Source organism: Beta vulgaris, chromosome 3 (genome assembly GCF_026745355.1).
Source record: "Beta vulgaris subsp. vulgaris cultivar EL10 chromosome 3, EL10.2, whole genome shotgun sequence".
Classification (NCBI taxonomy): domain Eukaryota; kingdom Viridiplantae; phylum Streptophyta; class Magnoliopsida; order Caryophyllales; family Amaranthaceae; genus Beta; species Beta vulgaris.
Window position 1 is genome coordinate 48732077 of NC_079204.1, and position 20761 is coordinate 48752837.

Genomic DNA, 20761 nt, shown 5'->3' on the forward strand with positions numbered 1-20761 from the left:
AAATATCAAATTTATATAATTTTTTCTTAAAAGTAATTAAATATTGTTACATTGATAACGTAAAAATTAACTCTATTGTTACATTAGGAAAAAAACTGGAGGTAGTAGCTTGTTATTGATCTCTATTTTGAATAATTGTAACAGTGCGCTAGCAAATCTCATGAAATTAATAAAATACTACTATGCGGAACAACCTCATGAATCATGATGGTTGGCATTCTTGTGCATGAGATGGCCACGAGCTGCACGGGTAACCAACAAAGTACCACAAACTGCTACCATCTCCTGCGCGTCCCAATCCCCATGCACGAGTGTCATATAGGGAATCTATACAAATATATTAAAAGGCGTGCGAAAACAAGAAACCGTACAAGATTTGATCCTGAGACCTCATGTACATATACTAAAGTTTTAACCACTAAGCTACAATGTATTTAGTGTTATTATCATATAGTATTATATTAATAAATGAATTTTTTTCTTACCCAGGGCATAGCCCGGGCCTAATAACTAGTTCATTTGCTAAATGCCGTTCTGAAATTTCCTACTAACGTTTTGTATAAATATATATATACATGTATTTATACTTTAACACTCATTACCCATTCACTTTCACTCTCCATCACTCTCTTCACTCTCCATCACTCTCTCACTACATCTCTTTCATCAACAAGGATCTCCCATCAAGAACTCCGACAATTTTTCCGGTGAAAATAACTCCGACAATTTTTCCGACTTATTTTCCGGCCACATTATTGCATTATTAATATTAATGAAATTTTATAATTCTCTTAATACACAAAGTCAGACTATATTGACTTTAAAAAAAAAGTGCTCAGGCACCTAAATTAGGCGCCCAACCACAGGTACAGACGCCTAAATAAGGTGCATGTACCTTTGGTTGGGCGCCTAATTTAAGCGCCCGGCCACAGGTTCGGGCACCTAATTTAGGTGTCTGTGCACTTTTTTTTAAGTCAATATAGTCCGATTTTGTGTATTAAAATAATTATAATATTTCATTAATATTAATAATGCAATAATGTGGCCGGAAAATTGACCGGAGTTATTGTCGCAGGAGTTATTGTTGTTGGAAAATTAGTCGGAAAAATTACCGGAGTTCTTGATGGGAAAGTTAGCCGGAATAATTGTCGGAGTTATTGTGGATCAAAGAGATGTAGGGAGGAAAATACAACTCATGTATACAAATACAAAAATACAGGGCGTTAATTGAAAATTCTAGGGCAGCATTTAGCTAAGACCCTATAGGAAATAGGGATCATTTTCTTTGCGGACTGTTATTAGATGCCACAAACCTTGTATTTTTTTTTCAAATGTATTTAACAGATTGTATTTGTTCTATATTAAAAATGTCTATTGAGATTTGAGAGTGTAGATTATAATTTACCTTAGCACTATTTAACGTCCGTATTTAATTGAACTAGATTGTAAACTGAAAGCGGAGAGGTCCAAGTTTTCTCCCAAAACGAAACCGTATTTAATTGAAATCGCCCGTATTTTTTATTGAAATCCCTCATACCCCTCCCCCTTTCACCCTACTCCTACTCTATCAATTCTCATATAACTTCACCCATATTAAACCTCTCTCTACCATTGAGCAACACCACCACCACCAGAGCACCACCACCAGTGGACCACCTCCACTCATGGACCACCACCACCGGAGCACCACCTCACTCTTACGAACAACCGAAATAGGAGCACCAAACCACTTCCATAGGCTAACCGTAGCCCACCGGAGCACAACCTCCACCGACGAACCACCACGACCGGTCGGGGATACACCGCCATCATCATGCACTGTCGACACCACAATGGCCGACGAAAAATCCGCAACGCTGCGAGAATCACCGGAACATAATGTGCTTAGTTTTAGTATATATTTTTTCGCCAATAGTGAACAAAAACATGTCGAATTTTTGTTTCCTCCAGGAAGGAAACGAAATTTCTGCTTGTTACCACTGTAATTAACAGAAATGACATTTCCTCTGCGGAGGAAACGAAAATTTGACACGTTTTATTGATGGAGAAGTTTTTTTCCGAATATGTTTGCATATTATTGAAATTATTTTGATAATTAGTAGTTATTTTCTGATTAGCGAATAATAGTCGTCACAAAAATATGTTAATTTTGCTTATGAATATTTTTTATTAAGTTGTGTAATTGAATATTTACTTAATATTATTAATAGTTTATCTTTTTCGAATATATTTGCATATTATTGAAATTATTTTGGTAATTAGTAGTTATTTTCTTATTAGCGAATAATAGTTGTGTGAAAATTTATAAAATTTTGTTAATAAATATTGGTTATTAAGTTGTGAAATTGAATATTTAGTTTAAATTAAAAGTTGTGATTAATAAATAATAGTGATTAGTAGTTACGATAAGTAAGTTTTTAATTTAATTATTAGACAATATTAGTGATTATTGCATGTCAATAGTGATCATATGATCTAAATGGTAAATTTTTTAGGTTTATTTCACTGATTTCGGGGGTGATTATATAGACTATAATTACATGTTTTCTAATGAAACGCTTTGGGCTGAGAAAAAGGAAGTACAAGATTGGGTTGAAGCAAGGGCACATGAAATTGGGTTTGCGATGGTAATTTCGTCAAATCATAGACATGAGCCTAGTAGTCGACCATATGTTTATATGAAATGTAACTGGGGTCAGCCATATTAAGGTGATGGATCTTAGCGTAACAGAACGTGTAGCCACAAAAATAAAAGCTTGTGGATGTAGAGTACGAGTTAGGATAATTTTTTTTATTACCCTACTCGAATAGGATGGATGATTGCTGCAAAGCTAGGGATAAGGGGAATCACACAACCATGAGTTCATTCATCAGCTGCCTTAGTCCGTCAGCTAAGGTTTCATTCGCGATATGATCAAGTCGCACTTAGGGCTGCTAGTATCATGAAAGCTATTAATGACAAACTTCCCAATGATCATCCATATATGAGACACTTGCCAAGCTGAAGGAAAAAGATAGAAAGGAAGCAATGGATGGTAGAAACGTGATGCATCACTTCCATCACCTTGCTCGAGAAAACGGCCTGGCTACCTTCATTGGATAACACAAGACAAGAAGACAAATGTAATGACACTAGCGATCATGATGCACCCTTCAGTCGACAGATCTCCTCCACACTTATCTGCATGTTGTTGGTATGGATGCAACATACAAAACCAACAAATATAACATGCATTTCCTAGAGCTCATATGGGATGACACCTTGTAACAAGAACTTTATGATTGGTTATACTCTGATGGCCAACGAAAGACCTGATAGTTACAATTGGGTGTTGGAGAAGTTTAGGTTGTTTATCAGGTTGAATGTTGTCGCTCTCACACTCGTAACTGATCGTGATTTAGGTCTTATGAAAGCAAAGTGAATAACATCATGGTAAACCCCGATGCGGGTCCAAGATTCTTGAGTCGAAATTGGTATCGAATTATTAACTCGACCTCTGAGAGGGATAATGAAGCCGGGGTTTATAATATGAGAGATGTTTACAAAAGGTGGCCTAAAATCATCAAAGATGTGTGTAAGCGTGTTTTTGTTTGGCCTACACAGTATGAGCGCGTATTTGATTTGACTACCCTATTGTAAAGGTTTTGATTGAAAATTGTTTCGAAGTCGCCAACAAGTCTTTAAAGGAAGACTCATTAGCCTAAATGGATATTTTGGAAACCGTAGGGACAAATTAGTGATTTATACAATGTAGATTTTTCCATCCTGACTCCATAGATGGTCAATGAACCATAGATTGAGTACGGGGTGAGGGTATGAACACGGTCAGAAATCATGTGCGCTTGGGTCTGAAATCAAGATTATATTGTAGCTTGGGTCTGCAAGATTGACAACCTTCGGGATTAGCAATATAGAATCCTGAAATTATGAATGTATGTATATCTGAAAATATGTGTGTTGTAGATTTGAAAGGTATGAGTTTTTGTGGAGAGGTTCGTAAGATATGAAAAGTGTAAAGTTGAAGTATTATGAAAAAGATTGTCCTTGAAAACCATACAGAAATCAAGAGGTATTGATAGAAAAAAAGGAATGTGCGCTTAACGCGACATCTACGCCAGGCGCAGGATGACGTGTGACGCGCAAATACACGTGTCAGGCACACATTAGTGAGCCTGACGCGGCATGAGCAATCATCAGTGCCCACGTGGCACACGCTTTGTAAAAGGTAAAATTGACAGCATGTGCATCAGACACAGAAGTGCGCTCGGTGCACGACTCTGTCTGACACACAGGTATACGCGGCAGTTTAGTGCGTTCGACGCACTACTGTGCGCTCAGCGTACGCTTATGTGGCAGGCTGGTGCACTTGGTACAAGCTTTGCGCTAGGCTAACCACCTTTCTTTTGAAACATTTTGACAAGTTCTGCAGAAAACACGTTTTGAAGATTTTCTTTTATCTTTTAAGTCTGGAATTCTGATTTTACGGGATAAAATCCAATTTTAACTATTAAAAATATCTTTAAAAATATTTATTTTATTTAAATAAAAAAATAATTATTATTAAACAATTACTTGGGCGTTTCAAAAAATTGGGCTCAAAATACAACTAATTATCATGAATAATTAATTGGGATTCAAAATAGTACTTTAACACTTTTCGAAATAATTTTGGGATCGCTTTTCAGACTGATGTGCCCTTTGGTCAGACCAACTAAGACGGTGATATGTTTCATAATCGGATCCTTAAATGGGAGATACAATTATGTGTCTACAGCGTGGAAACAACTTGGCTTGTGAAGAGAAGTTTGTTCGAGAATGGACGAACAATGTTCTTCATCTTGGGAACACATAATTTGTTTGGCCAACTGCCTACTCGCCACCCCTAGTTGATAGATACGTCAAAGTCGCTGAGCCCCATGAGTACCTAGATATTAAATCAAGGTCTCCAACTTAATAATTTTCTGGGCAAGACAAAGGTACCACTTTTATTAGGAAACAATGAACATCCAAGTGTGATGAGAAAAAAAAGCGTGAATCTTCACATCAGCGGGCTGACATGGCAGCTTGCATCTGTCAAAAATCTCCTGAATACCAACACTAGTGTTCTTCCATATAGGTGCGTTCTGCTGAAATAGCTCCTCACGAGTACACTGGAGGAGCTCCTCTAACCGAACATAAAAATAGGAATATGGAAAAGCACCACTCACTGTGCTACTCTCAACAAAAACTCGAATAATCCACCAAACATCATACAACATGATCGCCATTTCTCCGAAAAGCAAATGAGACGTGCTCATGTCGGGCTTCCAACTTTCTACAAACACTAAAATCAATAGGAAGTCAAGGTGCGAAAACATAATATGCGGCAGATGGCCAAGACCACCCGCATGTACACGCTGTTGCGATTGCTACTGATCGAACTGCCAACTCGTCAAAGCATCAACAACCCAAATATTATGACATATAATAACCTCATGAGCCTATGGATTATCGCAGATAAAGGTACCGATGTAACACCGCCAACTAGGATCCACGCTACCGTAAAAAATGCCCCCTGGCATAGAGTCGGTATCATTGCCATCCTGTGGTGTGTTCTGACATTCCAATCCGAATTCATCGATGTGTTGAATAAGAATACGTATGTGTCCGTGCTTCCGAAATTGCTAAGAAATGGTGGCTTGCAAGCTAGTCAAATATAATGTTCTTGATCTAGCATACATATATTTCTATTAATAACCTATCGTCACAACCGCAAATATAATGAGGTTACTTCTAGGGATTAACATTCTACATTTTTCACCTTTAAGAACTAAAGTCTATTATTCCATTGAACTAACCTCATTATTAATCTAAGTTGACAATTCAAACCAACAAAACCAAAAACCTTCTTTTCCATTTTCTTCTTGGAATTAAAAAATAAGTAACAATACAAATTCACAATTAAATAGCTGGAAACATTGGTTATAAATTAAAATGTTGAGTTCCTTCATTTTCAAAGCAACAATTTCTTCAATATTTTTGAAAAGTTACAATAAAAATTCTTCATTTTCTTCAGTATTCACTAAAAAATAAAATAAAATACACTTGAATAACTTGATTGACTTTTGTTACGGTAGTTGGCGAGTAATACAATTAACACTTAGACCTTGTTACTGGTGGGGTAGGGTCATGGTCATGTAGGTCAAAAGCAAGTTGAGTCGTGAAAGGATAAGCTGATAATAGGTCATAGTGGGTCGAGTCAATACGGGTCGATAACCAAGCAAGAAAACTAGAGAATTAAGGGAGACAAGAGTGAGTATAATTGATTACCAATATGCAGATGTACTTTTTTTTTTACAATATCTATTTTGATTTTCAAAATTATTGAGATATTCTATTGGCTATATAATCACCCTGTCAATTAAAGCATTTTTCAATAAATGGCCTATAAAATTGACTTTAACCCTTTAGCTAATGGGCTACCCTGCTCAATAACCAAATATACTCGTACTCATTTATGAGGTTTTGATATATGTCGAAATAAAAAGAAAATAATTGACTGTGATTTCTATGACTGGGTTAATTATATGCACAAAGTGATATGAGGTTTTATTATGAAATGAACGTCGATGACTTCACCTTACCCAGGGTCATCTTGAAAATTTTGGGGCCCCGGTTCTAACATGAAAATTGGGCCCTAATTTATAGAAAATAAAAAAGGAAGGTTGGAGTTCTAAAGATGGAAAGTTGAATATCTAAAGATAAATCATTGACGAATTTATTAAGGGTGAGAAATAAGGGTGATTTCTTCAAATATGAAATAAAATTTTCAAATTGCTCCGTTCTTACGCTAATAATTACAGCTACAAGCTGCCCCCCTCCCCTTTCTCCTTTTTGTTTTGTTTAGACCCTAGCCTTCCCTACCTCTTTTTCATCCGTTAGGGGCGCCATGGATGTTTTCATCCATGGTAAGCCCCTCTCCCCCTTTTATTTTCAGTTTTTAATTTTGTTAAATAAATTAGTATCTCTTTACGGGATTTTTTTAGTCTCTATTTTGGAGATCTCCTTCTCCCCTATGGGAGTTGTGAGTAGGGTTTTTTGTTTTTAGGTATGAGAAATTGTTTTCATTGGTTGAAGTTCGAGACTCAGCATGACACTAGTAGAAAAACGTTGATTTGCGTCGGACCTGGGACCCCTATTGGCGTCGGACTTGGGTCCGACGTCACAGGTCTCATCGCAGATGACCTATTATCGATCTGCGTCGTATGCGGAAATGACGTAGATATTTTAGCTATTTGCGTCGCACGCTGTATACGGTACGACGCACGTTGTATACGATGCAACGCAAATTGCTCTTCACAGTCCACAAACTACACACTACAAGGGGAATTAGTGTCGCACATTGCACAGGGTGCGACGCAAATCAGGTAATTTTATTATAAAAAAAATAGAACCTGCGTTGCACAGTATTGAATGTGCGACGCAAGTTGGTAATTTTATTACCAAAAAAAATCTCATATCCAAATTAAAAATGAAATACACAATAATTTTACATACAAACAAGAAATACAAGAACAAAACCATGAATGCAGTAATCTGAATCGAAACAACGAAAGAATTAAGTACAAGAATGAAATGAGCGAGGAACGCAAATTTGAATAGAGATTACAAGAAAATACAAGAAATGAGTCTGTTTTCTACTATTGCTCGTTGCTCTGTTTCGTGAACCACCAAACCGCATCTGTTCGTGGCTGCTGCCGCTACTGTTGTCGTGGGCGCTGCTGCTGCCGCTCTGTTTCAATCTTCCTCCTCATGCTGCTTGTGTTTTTTAAACGAAAAAAATGAAAAATGAAAAAAAAAACGAAAGGTCATCAGTAGAAAGTTTTTAGTTTTTAGATCTAAAAATGAAAAAACCAATTTTTAAATCTGAAAATTAAAATCGAAAATCAAATCTAAAAAATGAACCCTAAACAAATCAGCACACGAATGGCGATTTCTACTACAAAACCCTAAAAAAATCGTACATGTGTAATCGCCGAAAAAAAAGCCAAATCGAGTAGTTGGAATCAATTTCTTCAATGGCGATTTCGAGTGTTTACCGGAAAAATCGAGTAGTTGTGCTCCATTATTTACCTTGGTAGTGTTCTGCCATTACACTTTCTTCAATAGCGAGGCGCTGAGTTGAAAAGAGAGAGAGAGCGAGAGAGGGGGAGAGGGAGAGACGCTGAGTTGAGAGAGAGAGAAAGAGAGAGAGGAGAGGGAGAAGCGCTGAGTTCATGAGAGAAGAGAAGGAGAGGCGCTGAGTTGAGAGGGAGGGACAGTGGGAATGTGAGGGGGACGCGCTAGGGTTTAAAAATTTTAGGGTTAGGTGGGCGCGGATGGATACATACGGGGCCCAAGTAATTTGCGTCGAATGGGCCTAGAGGTCCGACGTGATTCAGTCTTTTGCAACACATCTTAAAGACATGCGACACAGATTGGCCTCCGTTTCTCCACACTACAACGCAACAATATGCGTCGCACCACAGCAACATGCGACGCACAAAGGCAATATGCGTCGCACACACAGAGGGTGCGACACATATGCTCGTATACCTGATATGTTTGTTGATGTTTGCGTCGTACACTTTGTGGCGTGCGACGCAAATAGGATTTTTGCGTCATTTTCGTTTCAGTGCGACGCACATCAGGGGACGCAAATCGTCGTTTTTCTATTAGTGTGATGGTATTGGAATCATGGATGCGGTAAACATGACTCGATCAAGAATGTTCTTCCCAAACTATGTCAGAATGATAGACTTACCATCAATAGCTGTTTGATTCAACAAATACAAGAGGGTTGCGCTGTATTGCTCGATCTGGTTCAGTGTAGTTTTTTCGAAGACGAATTTGATTTAACCTTGTTTGATTGTATCTTATTTTTCTTTAATATCTATTGTAGATGCCGTCTGACCTTCTATTAATGAAATTTCTCATTCTTTAATATCTATTGTTTATCTTTGCAACCCTCTTGTAGATGTCGTCTGGCCTTCGATCTGGTAAACATGATTGTATCTTGTTTTTCTTTAATATCTATTGTTTCATTGAAATTTTGTACTTTTTATTTTGCAAAAATATTTGTAAAAGCAAGTGTATAATACAATACTCCCCCAATTTCCATATATAAATTGTCTTTGCTAACTTTTTGGGACCATGAATTCGCACCAATATAACATTATGATGTATATTAAAGTTCGATAATTTTCACTAATACTGATATAATTATCGAGTATTAATGGTCAAAGAAGTGTAATGAAAATCGTGAAAGACAAACAAGACAATTTAATTTTTAATAATGCAAAGATAGTTATCATTTGGTAATAAAATTTTAATATATGACTTGATGAGCTGGCAGTAGCCACATTATCAAATTTTACACAACTTTCACCTCTTATAGAATTTTTGGATTGAATTTTTACTTTCAAGTCAGGATTATTTCTTCAAATATAGTCGAAAATGGATATAACTCGGACGAAATTGACATCCCTAACCATACCATTTGACTCATATTTTTCCTAAAATAGAAAAAAAGTAACTAAACTCCTAGCACATCATACAACTACAACCTAAAGCTATCAGTTGTCATTGTCACTTACGAGTTACGACATTAACACATCGGAACTAAGCTCATGTATTAAAGCCCACATTCATCTTGCCAAAAGACAAAATCGACAAAGCCCAAAGATATTTTCCTCATACAACTCGCAAGGTATGATTAGAGATGGTAATGGCTAGGATCTGGACAACATTCTCTAGGATCTAAATTTAGATCCGTTTTTCAGGCAAGGATCCATATTCTACCCGCATCCATTGGGTAATAAGAATGAGGATCCAGATCTATATTCGTATGGATCCTCCGGATTCGTGAACTAAACGGACCCAAAACGGGTCCTTATTTTTTTCAAACTACCCTAATTTTCACAATAATTAAAGATTTTAAACAATAAAGTCATCTAATATCAACCAAAAAACTCATTTAATTTCTGAAAAATAACCATTGCAACCATTTACAACTATTTAATTATCATACTATAGATTTATCAACTATTTCTAAAAGATTATCAATTATCAACCGATTTTTCGAACTCAATAATCCAGAAAATTCGCACATTAATCAGAACAATAATTTGAAATTCAAGCAAAAATCCGTTATTTCATGTAATAACTAATATTATACAAGCGAGTAAACGGCTCTGGATCTGGGTAATAATTTAATACGCAGTCCAGATTCGTTTTTTAGAGGATGATCCAGATCTTACCCAGATACATAGGGTCCAAAATTTGAATATCCAGATCCGTAAAAAAATGGATTCGGATCCATGGATCCGAGTAGAGTCCATTACCCACTGCCATCTCTATGTATGATAACGAGAATATATCAATCCATCCCATGCAATTTCAGGCCATGCAACACACACCAAAGGCTCGCAATACGTCTAGTCTCGAGCTTACCACTTACCAGGCTACCACCCTCAATATCACATCCCAAAAGCTATTATCCTCACCATTCACCAATGACCAATATAGAATTAAGATCTAATCCACGAGTTCACAAACGAGCCCAGATAATACCCAAAACAACCATGAAACGAGGTAAGAATTCTTATCCCAAATAATACCCAAAACAACCGTGAAACAAGGTAAGAATTCTTATCCTAAAGGAAACCCATGATGGAAACTGTAAAAATTAATGATGCCATACCATAACAAATTTAACTATTTGAGAGCAGAGTCGCCATGCCAATAAGAAATTTAACTGAGAGTAATCAACATTACACATGCTGATGCAACCAATAACATTAGTGCGATTTTATAGATCAAAGAGAAATTACACAGGATTTTTCTATGTGGTACACATGTGTTTTAGCATTTTCTACATTATATCTTTAATGTTTTTTTTTTTCCAAATTGTACCCTTGAACTTTATACTGTATCCTTTCGTTAAGCCAGCGATAAGTTTTCAGTTAATCTTCTATTGTCAGTTCTTTAAACTTACATGAGTAGGGAGAAAAATTCTTCAACCCTTACATGATAAATTTTTTTATTGGAAAATTTCTCTCCTAATTTAAGACTAAAGAACTAAAATAAGAAAATTGATGGAAAACTTAATGTTGACTTAGTGAGGGGTAGAAGTAAAACAAACAAGTTTAAGGCTACTTGAAAGAAAAAAAAAAACACTAGAGGTATAACATAGAAAACAATAAAACACAGGGATAACTTATAGAATAACCCAATTAGATACAGATCCACTCAAACTGAACAAATGAGCTACATATAAGATAAGATAATAGTACATAATATGAACTGAAAATGATTCAGAAGTGTAATAATCACTACATTCGAAAGAAAACTAACCCCAAAGTCATCATCCTGGTAAGACGAGCAAAATTTTAAACCTATATTTATCATTTTCCTAACTCCCACAAAGAATGACCCCAAGTCTACAGAATGAAACGGGTGATCATCTTCTAAAAGAAGGTTTCTCCAAGTTTGAAGCTTTTTCAGGATCTATACAGCATTACAACCTAATTTCATTCAATCTCTCTTCACTCATTGCTTAATCATCCCCTTGCCAAGCCCTTACATTTTTACGCGAAAAAAATATTGTCAAAGTGACAAATATGTATATCAAGTACAACAACCTCCTTTCTCTTGACTACTTGTGTCTTGGCCAGGAACAATAATCTGAGTTCCTTTAAGAAGTGCTGCATTACTACTTACATCATAATCACCATTGACACTGAGGGTTTTCTTGCTGACTGTTCTGTATATCTCTGTCAGAACTGTTAAGAAAGCAGTCTCAACATTGGTAGACTCTAGAGCAGATGTCTCCATAAAGAACAGGTTCTCTCTCTCAGCAAACTCCTTTGCATCTTCAATAGGCACGGCACGAAGAGAAGCTAAGTCACACTTATTGCCAATGAGCATGATCACGATGTTTTTATCAGCATGCCCCCTCAATTCATCTAGCCATCTTGCAATGTGGTCAAATGATTGACGCTTGGTCATGTCATATACTAACATTGCTCCTACTGCTCCTCTGTAATATGCACTCGTAACTGCTCGATACCTGCATCAAAAGATGATTACAGATTGGAATTTTTATGATGAAATTGCCTAAAAAAAACACTCTGCAACGACATCCTAAGCAACAGATGAAGCTTAAAAATCTAAGTCCAGAAGCAATTTAATGTATTGTAATTGCTAAAATATGGCTACCAAAAGCTCCAGAGAGATCAATAAGATGTAGCAGATATTTTGACAAAAAATTACGAAGTAATTAAGCAGAATATTTGATGGAAATTACAATCGTCACAAATAATCATGATGAACCATAATATAACCCATTACTAAAGCATAAATCAAATTTTGTAATGAAAGTATGACAGGAAGAATTATACGGAAGGACTAGCTTTCCATCAATCATACTCTGATGTTCAGTGTTGCTTAAAACTTGAGCCACAAGTTCTCATTCTACTCCAAAGATCTAAATTGATACTAGCAATGACATTGAAAACACTTTGTTCCTTGAATCGAATATAATAGTTTCTAGAAAATTGATTGCCCAGCTCTCATAGAACAGATTGGTGCTCATTGTACTTCCATCCTCTAATCATCTGCCTCGAAGTTCAATTTTCATCTACAACAACTTATGTTCTAAAAACTCTTTTACTGAAGAAACAATAGATATTTCACAAGTTAGCTGAATTTACAGCTTCATATTCATTTAAACTTGCACCAACCCCTGAATGTTATCCTTGAGTCAATGTTTCCAACAGTAGTCCTCTTTGATGGTTGTCTTGTGTGGTGTCTGTATGTGTTTCCTAGCCATATTCATATAAACTCAGAAATTCCATAGATCCTAAGTTGAAACCTAACAACTGATAATCCAGACCGGATGTCTCCATCAAAGAATATAGAATAGATAGCACCAGCTTTAGCTGCAAAGCAGTATATTCAGGTACTAAGAGCATATATAAAAATTAGCTCCCCCCATATTTAGTTAAACTAGCCCAGAACATCACATTCCAGTGTTTGCACATTCCAAAACATTGTTCTTAGAACAGATATTGGTGCCAAATTAGGGAACACCAATCGACATATATGATACAAGGTCTGACTATTCATTTCAGAAAGGCAAGCACCAAAAAGATTGGCATAGACTAAGCTCCAAGAAATGATGAATGTACTGTAGTTGGGGAGGACGAGAGGAAATGGAAATTGCCAGAGAACTGTATTTCTCCAGTTATAAAAAAGTTCCAGAAGAGTTCGATGCCAGCAACTGATCTCTCCACTATTAGAGACTCATGAAGCTGGCACACAAAAGATACAACTGGTTGGTGTTTGGCTGCTTGTAACAGCTACACAGCACGGAACAAGAAGTTTCAAAATCTTGCTGTATCAGGAAATGAAATCTTATGCTATAAACAAGCGGAACAAGCTATATATGCTTAAACAAAAACATGGCTAAAATGAAGACCTCTTCTCCTCCCCCCCCCCCCCCCCCCCAAACAACTGCAAACCAATAAGGAGAATAAGGAGAGTCAGAATCCTTTTCAGTAAAGATAGAAGAACATCAGCAATATCTGAAAACGAAGAGTCAAAGAAGAGAGGGAAACAAATAGATGATGTAACATCATATCATCAACATTTGGGTCCCATATCAAATAGCCAAGCAAAAGCCTCGGACCATACTAGACTAAACAGAAAACAACTGTTTGTGGTACACTATTTGAAACACAAGGAAAGAGGTTACTATAGAAGTAACTACATCAAAGGCCAAAAAGAACCTCACATGAATTATTGTAACACATGCTCTAAACTACCAAACAATTTGTTTCAAACTATCAGCAACATATTTGATCAAGATATATTTGTTAAAATCCACTTTTCCTCCAAAAGAAAGTCATATCCAATGATCTGTCATCCAAATATTTTACTCCACATAAGCACATTTTGTTCTACAACTTTCCCACATAAATATAGAGAGCTCACGAACCATACCTCATTCTAGGTTACAAACCCTAATATATACATGCCGAATGAGTTCTAATATTAGGACAAGACTAAAATCTGACATATAAGAGGACATGATGGCTTTCCACTTCCCTCCCACAATAACTTCCTTCATCCAAATCTTTCTTTCGGCATTAAGGATGTTTTGTACCAATGTTTCTCTCAAGAGCATATAACACAAAATTCAACAAAGCTTATACCAGTGTTCAATTGGTCTATTACTTATAAGAGCAGTGTAATAGGAACACCTATGAACAAAAATTAACTCGAATATGTCCAATCTAAAAAATATGCATTTACCCGGGTGAGTCTAACACTTCATTCCAACTCAACAATATTAAAAATGATAATCTGAAAAATCTAGAAACATTGTAATCTTGAAAAATATTGATAAATATACATGTGGAAGGAGGTAGAAGACACTAGAATTATGATATTAAAGAAATCTACCAACCTATGCAATAGCCAAAAGAGATCTCTAGAATTTAGTAGAGAATTGTAAGGAAAGTTGGTTGACTAGATGTGCCGACATATCATTAACTATATATACCATGTAATATAGTTTTGAGAGTAAGATGAAGAAGAAGAAAAACAGAGAGGTCAAAGGTGAGACATGAGCTCATCAAACATAAATGAGTGAGAGAGATATGTGAGACATGAGCTCACACACACAAAAAAATAGATATGAGAGTTATGTTTGTAAGGTGTGGAACAAGTGTCCCACCAAAATATATTGTTGTTCTGGGTCCAGTACAACTTTTGTGTGCGCCCCCAAAATTCTATCAAACAAACCTACATTTAATGCCTGAACGCACAATCCTATATCAACTCAAAATAAACATGATTTTAACAAGCACATTTGTTCAATTGTCAAGATCATCACCCGGAAGTTTAACAATGCCATATACTGCAATTCTACACCAAAGTTTTAAAACTATCAAACATCATAAAATTTTCACAGCATAGCTATATCAATCTCCAAACATACAAATACAGAAATCATACAGGAGTTTAATCTTATGAGCCATAAAAATCAAAAAATTAACTTGAAAACAATCAACATATTAGCAAATAAAAATGAAAAAAAAAATCAAAAGGCAACCTTTCTTGACCAGCAGTATCCCAAATTTGAGCTTTGACAATCTTCTTATCAATCACCAGGGTTTTGGTCTGAAATTCAACCCCTATTGTAGCTTTTGAATCAACACTAAATTCGTTCCTCGCGAATCGGGCTAGAAGCTGGGATTTACCTACAGCTGAATCTCCAATTAATACCACCTTAAACACATAATCAATTTTCTGATTATAATCTCCATGTAGATTCGACATTCTTTCTATGATCAATTATTTGTTAATTTAAACCTAACCCGCTAAAATTCCTTTCCAGAATCTTTTATCAATAACTTAAAATTTCGTTTTCAATTTCCCTGATATATAAATATAATATATAATCACAGGTTTAATAATTGTACACGATCTATGATGTACATAATACAATTAATTAATCTGTACACAAGATCGAAACGAATAGATTAAAATATTGCCAGGTAGTGAAATGATTGAAATGGAAACGAATTGAGGAATTCGGATCGTAAATTAGGTCTAAGATTTGAGGGCACAAATAATTTCAGAGATTTTTGAGGGAGGATGATGATGATTCAATTAGAACAGGGAAAAGAGAGGAGAGAGAAAATGAAAACGAGGAGGGAAGGAGAAAGAGAGAGCAACGGCTGAAGCGGGACCCATTAACGGCTTTTTTTCTACGTTTCCTTGTCCTTTTTTTTTTAAAATAAGTGTTCTGTTCTTATGGGAAAGTGAGTTCCATCTACATCCTACTTTTTTTTTTGTACGAAAAAAAAATCATAGGACACCTTTTAAAAATTTCTTTTCAGTGTAATTGTGTAAGAATCTTTCGATAAAAAAAAAACAAATTTTGTGTAAGATTTTAAGGTTTCCAAATAACCATATACGAATTAAAGCTTAATTAATTAGAGCTGTCTCTCTTTTCCTCGTTTTTGTTATGCGGAAGCGTTTAATTAAACCAACAAGAATTCACAACAACCAAGCACACACACAAGAAAAAAACAAGAAAGCGAATAAATAACACAAAGATTTAACGAGGTTCACTATCAAAGTGATAGCTACGTCCTCAAGGCATGGGAAAAGATTGTTTCACTATGAACGAGACGATTACAAATACAATAGGCAAGATTCAATTGAATAGATTTCCAATTGAATCTCAAAGACTCTCTCTAATCTCCTCTATTGTGTTTTTTCTCTAATCTCTCTCTCTAATTTGTGGTTAAGATGAAGCATACAATTAGGGCACCTATTTATACCCTCATTAAACAAGAAACAGAAAACCGGAAAAAATCCCGCATCCCCGATAGGTGCGGGCGCACCAGTCTGATGTGCGGGCGCACAAAAGTTTCTGCCTCAACTTGAAATCTGTCGTAGCGAATGTGCGGGAGCACCACTACTTGGTGCGGGTGCACCTGACATGGTGCGGGCGCACCGACATTTGGTGCGGGCGCACCATTCGTGCCGAGCGCAAGTCACACATTTCACAAATATCCACCTTGACTTGCATCTACCACACAACTCCACCTCAAAACAATCAACCCAGCATGTACCTCTGCAACAGTACGCGAGATACTCCTTTCCCCTCCTGCTCATGCATCTTTCACCCGATGCCAGGCTTGCCCTCATATGAGTCTCACCCAATCTCGCCAAGATCGCTGACCACTCATCATGAACGACCCGGTCTCACAGCCTATTAGACCCATATTGCGCATTCACCTGAAACCCAATTTATTACCCGTCGGAAATCAAATCGCCTTCACTGAACCGCAAACACACTAGCTCCACCTTAATCAAGACGAGCCAGTACCCTGCCAGTTGCTCCAACTAGAGCCATTTGCACTTACGTCTAAGTACCCAAAACAAAACACCCTTGGCGCACGGGAACTTCCGTCGACGTTCTTCTATGCTCGCGCCGGAGCACTCCACCTCGTTCTCACTGGAACGCAGGCAACTCCTCCTGGAGTTCCAATCTAGCTACCTCTTGGTGACTTCTCCCAGAATCACCTCTCAAACCAACACTCCCTGGCAAAGACATGTCCCTCGAGATCCCATAGCTGTAAGCTGGCACACAAGTATCGATAGAACCGAACCTTATCATACCAATCTGTTGCTGAGAGACCCTTGGTTGTTCTTCTTGATGACCCTTAGTTTCAACCAGTTGTGTAGAAGTTCCCACAAACTCTACCTCATTGTTGACACTCTCAGCCTCAACCCAAGTAGTACTCTCAAACTCGGTTGTTGAACTCATTCCCGTTGACTCTGACCTCGATCTCAACCTGTGAAGAAGCCCCCATAAGCTCCACCTCACACTCAAGACCATCATTTTGTCACCCAAAGTAACACTACTCTTGCATAAGCTGTAGGTCGAAAACATCTCCTTGTCAGAACACATATGTGAAGAACATCCACTATCAAAAACCCACTTATCTTCTAAGTGTTTCTCCTCATGGACAATTAGAGCTAAATCCTCCTCAGAATCATAGTCAACCTTATTTTGTTTTGCAAAAGAGGCTGAACCGTCCTTCTTAGGGCATTCACTCTTCCAATGACCCGGTTCTTTACAATAATGGCAAAGATCACTACTTTTAGGGCCTTCGACCTAGGTTTTCTCCTATCCCTACTCGAATCTCCCTTATTTTTCTCAGCATTTGCTACCAAACCTGCAGAATAATCACGATCCTCAACCATATCACCAGTTGCTATATGACGCAATTCCCTAGTGTAAAGTGCCGACTTTACCTTCTCTAGGGACACAGTGTCTTTTCCAACTACAAAAGACTCTACAAAATGTTCATAGCTACTTGACAATGAAACCAACAATATCAACGCAGCATCCTCATCCTCAATCTTAACATCTAAATTACGCAAGTCCAGTAAAATAGAATTCAAACGATCGAGATGATCTTTTAGGGACATACCTTCTCTCATGCGTAGGCCAAACAACCTTGAGCGACTTTGTCATGTACAAACTCTCCAGTTTCAACCACAAACCTGCAACCGTGATTTCATCTGCAACCTCTGTGATGACATCGTCCGCCAAGCATAGCAAGATAGTGGAGTGTGCTCTTTCCTCCATAGATTCCAACTCAGCCTCAGTTAGACCAGTCAGATTTCCCTCTTTTGATGTCGTTGTGAAACCCTTAATCAATGGTTTCCAGATACCTTGTTGTTTCAATAAAGCTCTCATTTTTATTTGCCATAGCCCAAAACTATTCCTTCCCGTAAACTTGTCGATCTTTAAGGTTGTTGTTGCCATGTCCGAAAAGCGATTAACCCCGGTGTTAACCTGTAGCTCTTGATACCACTTGTTATGCGGAAGCGTTTAATTAAACCAACAAGAATTCACAACAACCAAGCACACACACAAGAAAAAAACAAGAAAGCGAATAAATGACACACAGATTTAACGAGGTTCACTATCAAAGTGATAGCTGCGTCCTCAAGGCAGGGGAAAAGATTGTTTCACTATGAACGAGACGATTACAAATACAATAGGCAAGATTCAATTGAATAGATTTCCAATTGAATCTCAAAGACTCTTTCTAATCTCCTATATTGTGTTTTTCTCTAATCCCTCTCTCTAATTTGTGGTTAAGATGAAGCATACAATTAGGGCACCTATTTATACCCTCATTAAATAAGAAACAGAAAACCAGAAAAAATCCCGCATCCCCGATAGGTGCGGGCGCACCACCTCCTGGTGCGGGCGCACCACCTCCTGGTGCGGGCGCACCAGTCTGATGTGCGGGCGCACAAAAGTTTCTGCCTCAACTTGAAATCTGTCGTAGCGAATGTGCGGGAGCACCACTACTTGGTGCGGGCGCACCTGACATGGTGCGGGCGCACCGACATTTGGTGCGGGCGCACAATTCGTGCCGAGCGCAAGTCTCACGTTTCACAGTTTTTCTGATTTTCTTCCTAAAACTTATGTTTTTCTTCAACTAGTTCGAGGCTGTCAACATCATTTTCAATGGCGATAAACCACAATTTCTACTTTGATGGACCTGTTTTTCTTGTTTTCGTTAATAATATTTTTTTTCTCTCTTTGTTGGATAGTTTTATACTCAATTATGGGTTCTTTGTCACCTCTAGTGAGAGTTTTGAGTCTGTTTTATTATTCTCCCCTTGTTGGAGTTTAAAGTTGGGTTTTGCAAAGATGCAGTTTCTTAATGGTTTGTTGTAACAATCTGCGATAAGTATCGGAAATGTACATGCTATCTACACGGTCAAATAAACATATATCTTCCCAAAACTATGTCAGAATAGATGCGCTTGCATAAGGCTGCATGATTCAACGTACAAACAAGGATTATGCTATATTATCAGATCCGATTCAGTATTATCATAGTTATATCATACAAGAACTATATTTGATCAAGTTATGTCGTATTTCATTTTTATTTAATATTGATTGTATACTTATGGATTCCGATTAATGAAATCTATCTTTCTCCTTTAAAAAAAGTAGAGCTTAATTTAGTAATCTGATCAAATCCTAATAGAGCTCTTTAATATACCACATGTATATTTTTGGGATAAACGTCGTCCCATTTACTCACAAATTTATAGTCTTATGTCATGTCACCTTGGAAGAGCCAGTCTTTCATTTTTCTAATATAGAGTATTGTCTATGTCGTCATACGATTTGTCCTTTAATGACCCATTCTTGTTGCGATGTTAGTCGCTTCACTTCCTAAGTCACCTCATATTGATGCTCCTCATATCAATTTGGCCAGATGTAAAATATTCAAACATTTCACTCATCCACAAACCCACTGGTGAATTTCATTTTTAATGTATCGATAAGCCAATCGGATGGGCCATGCGTGACCTTCGACCAGCCTCCACGACTAGCTCGTAGGCAGCCTTTTCACACCCACAAAGTACTCATTGTTTGCCCATACCATACCATTACTTCCCCATGGACTCCACAAATTATAATAGCACACTGATGATGTAGCACCTGATCAATATGGAGTCGAGTTTATCATTAGCAATGCACATCCAGGGCCAACCAGTGTCCTCAGTATCCAACACAAGTTCTTCCAACACATTTTATCCTCAATCATGCGCACCCCGAGAAACATCTCAAGAGATGACCCATCCCTGGACTAATCCTAGTCAAACACGCTTAACTATAGAGTAACTAAGGAAATATGCTCCCAAAAATAAACAAACTACGCATCTAGTATGAGTAGCTTGCTAAATCACTTTAAAGCAATTATGAGGAATATTACATATTTGTAAGACCTGACCCATACCGAGTCGAGTTTATTCTTAGCAATGCGCATCCAGGGCCAACAACTGTCCTTAATAACCAATACAAGTTGTTCTGACACATTTTGTCCCCACTTATGCACATCCTAATAAACCTCCCAGGAAGTCACCCATGTCTTGACTACTCTTAGAAAAGCATGCTTAATCGTGGAGTAACTACTCAAATGAGCTTCCTAAAAAAAAGCTGCATCTTGTTGGAATAAGTAGCCTACTAAATCCCTTTGAATAAATCAAGAGGGGTATTTCATACATCCCCACTTAAGGCAACAATGCCCTCGTAGCGCCTGAGGACTCCACATATTTGGCCACAACTACCTGAGGCATGAGGGTTGCTCCAACTTAGAAGCTACTCACATTTTATACCAA

The 20761-nt window shown here is 37.3% G+C and overlaps 1 protein-coding gene across 1 annotated transcript; it reads right to left on the reverse strand.

Moving 5' to 3' along the window:
• Positions 1 to 11294: 11294 nt before the first annotated feature.
• LOC104889246 (ras-related protein RABA4d) lies at positions 11295 to 15807 on the reverse strand. Its single transcript, XM_010674423.4, has 2 exons — positions 15138 to 15807; positions 11295 to 12089 (listed from the first exon to the last, which is right to left on the reverse strand). The coding sequence occupies exons 1-2, from the start codon at positions 15362 to 15364 to the stop codon at positions 11648 to 11650; spliced, it is 669 nt and encodes a 222-aa protein (XP_010672725.1). The 5' UTR covers positions 15365 to 15807; the 3' UTR covers positions 11295 to 11647.
• Between the last annotated feature and the right edge of the window lie 4954 nt (positions 15808 to 20761).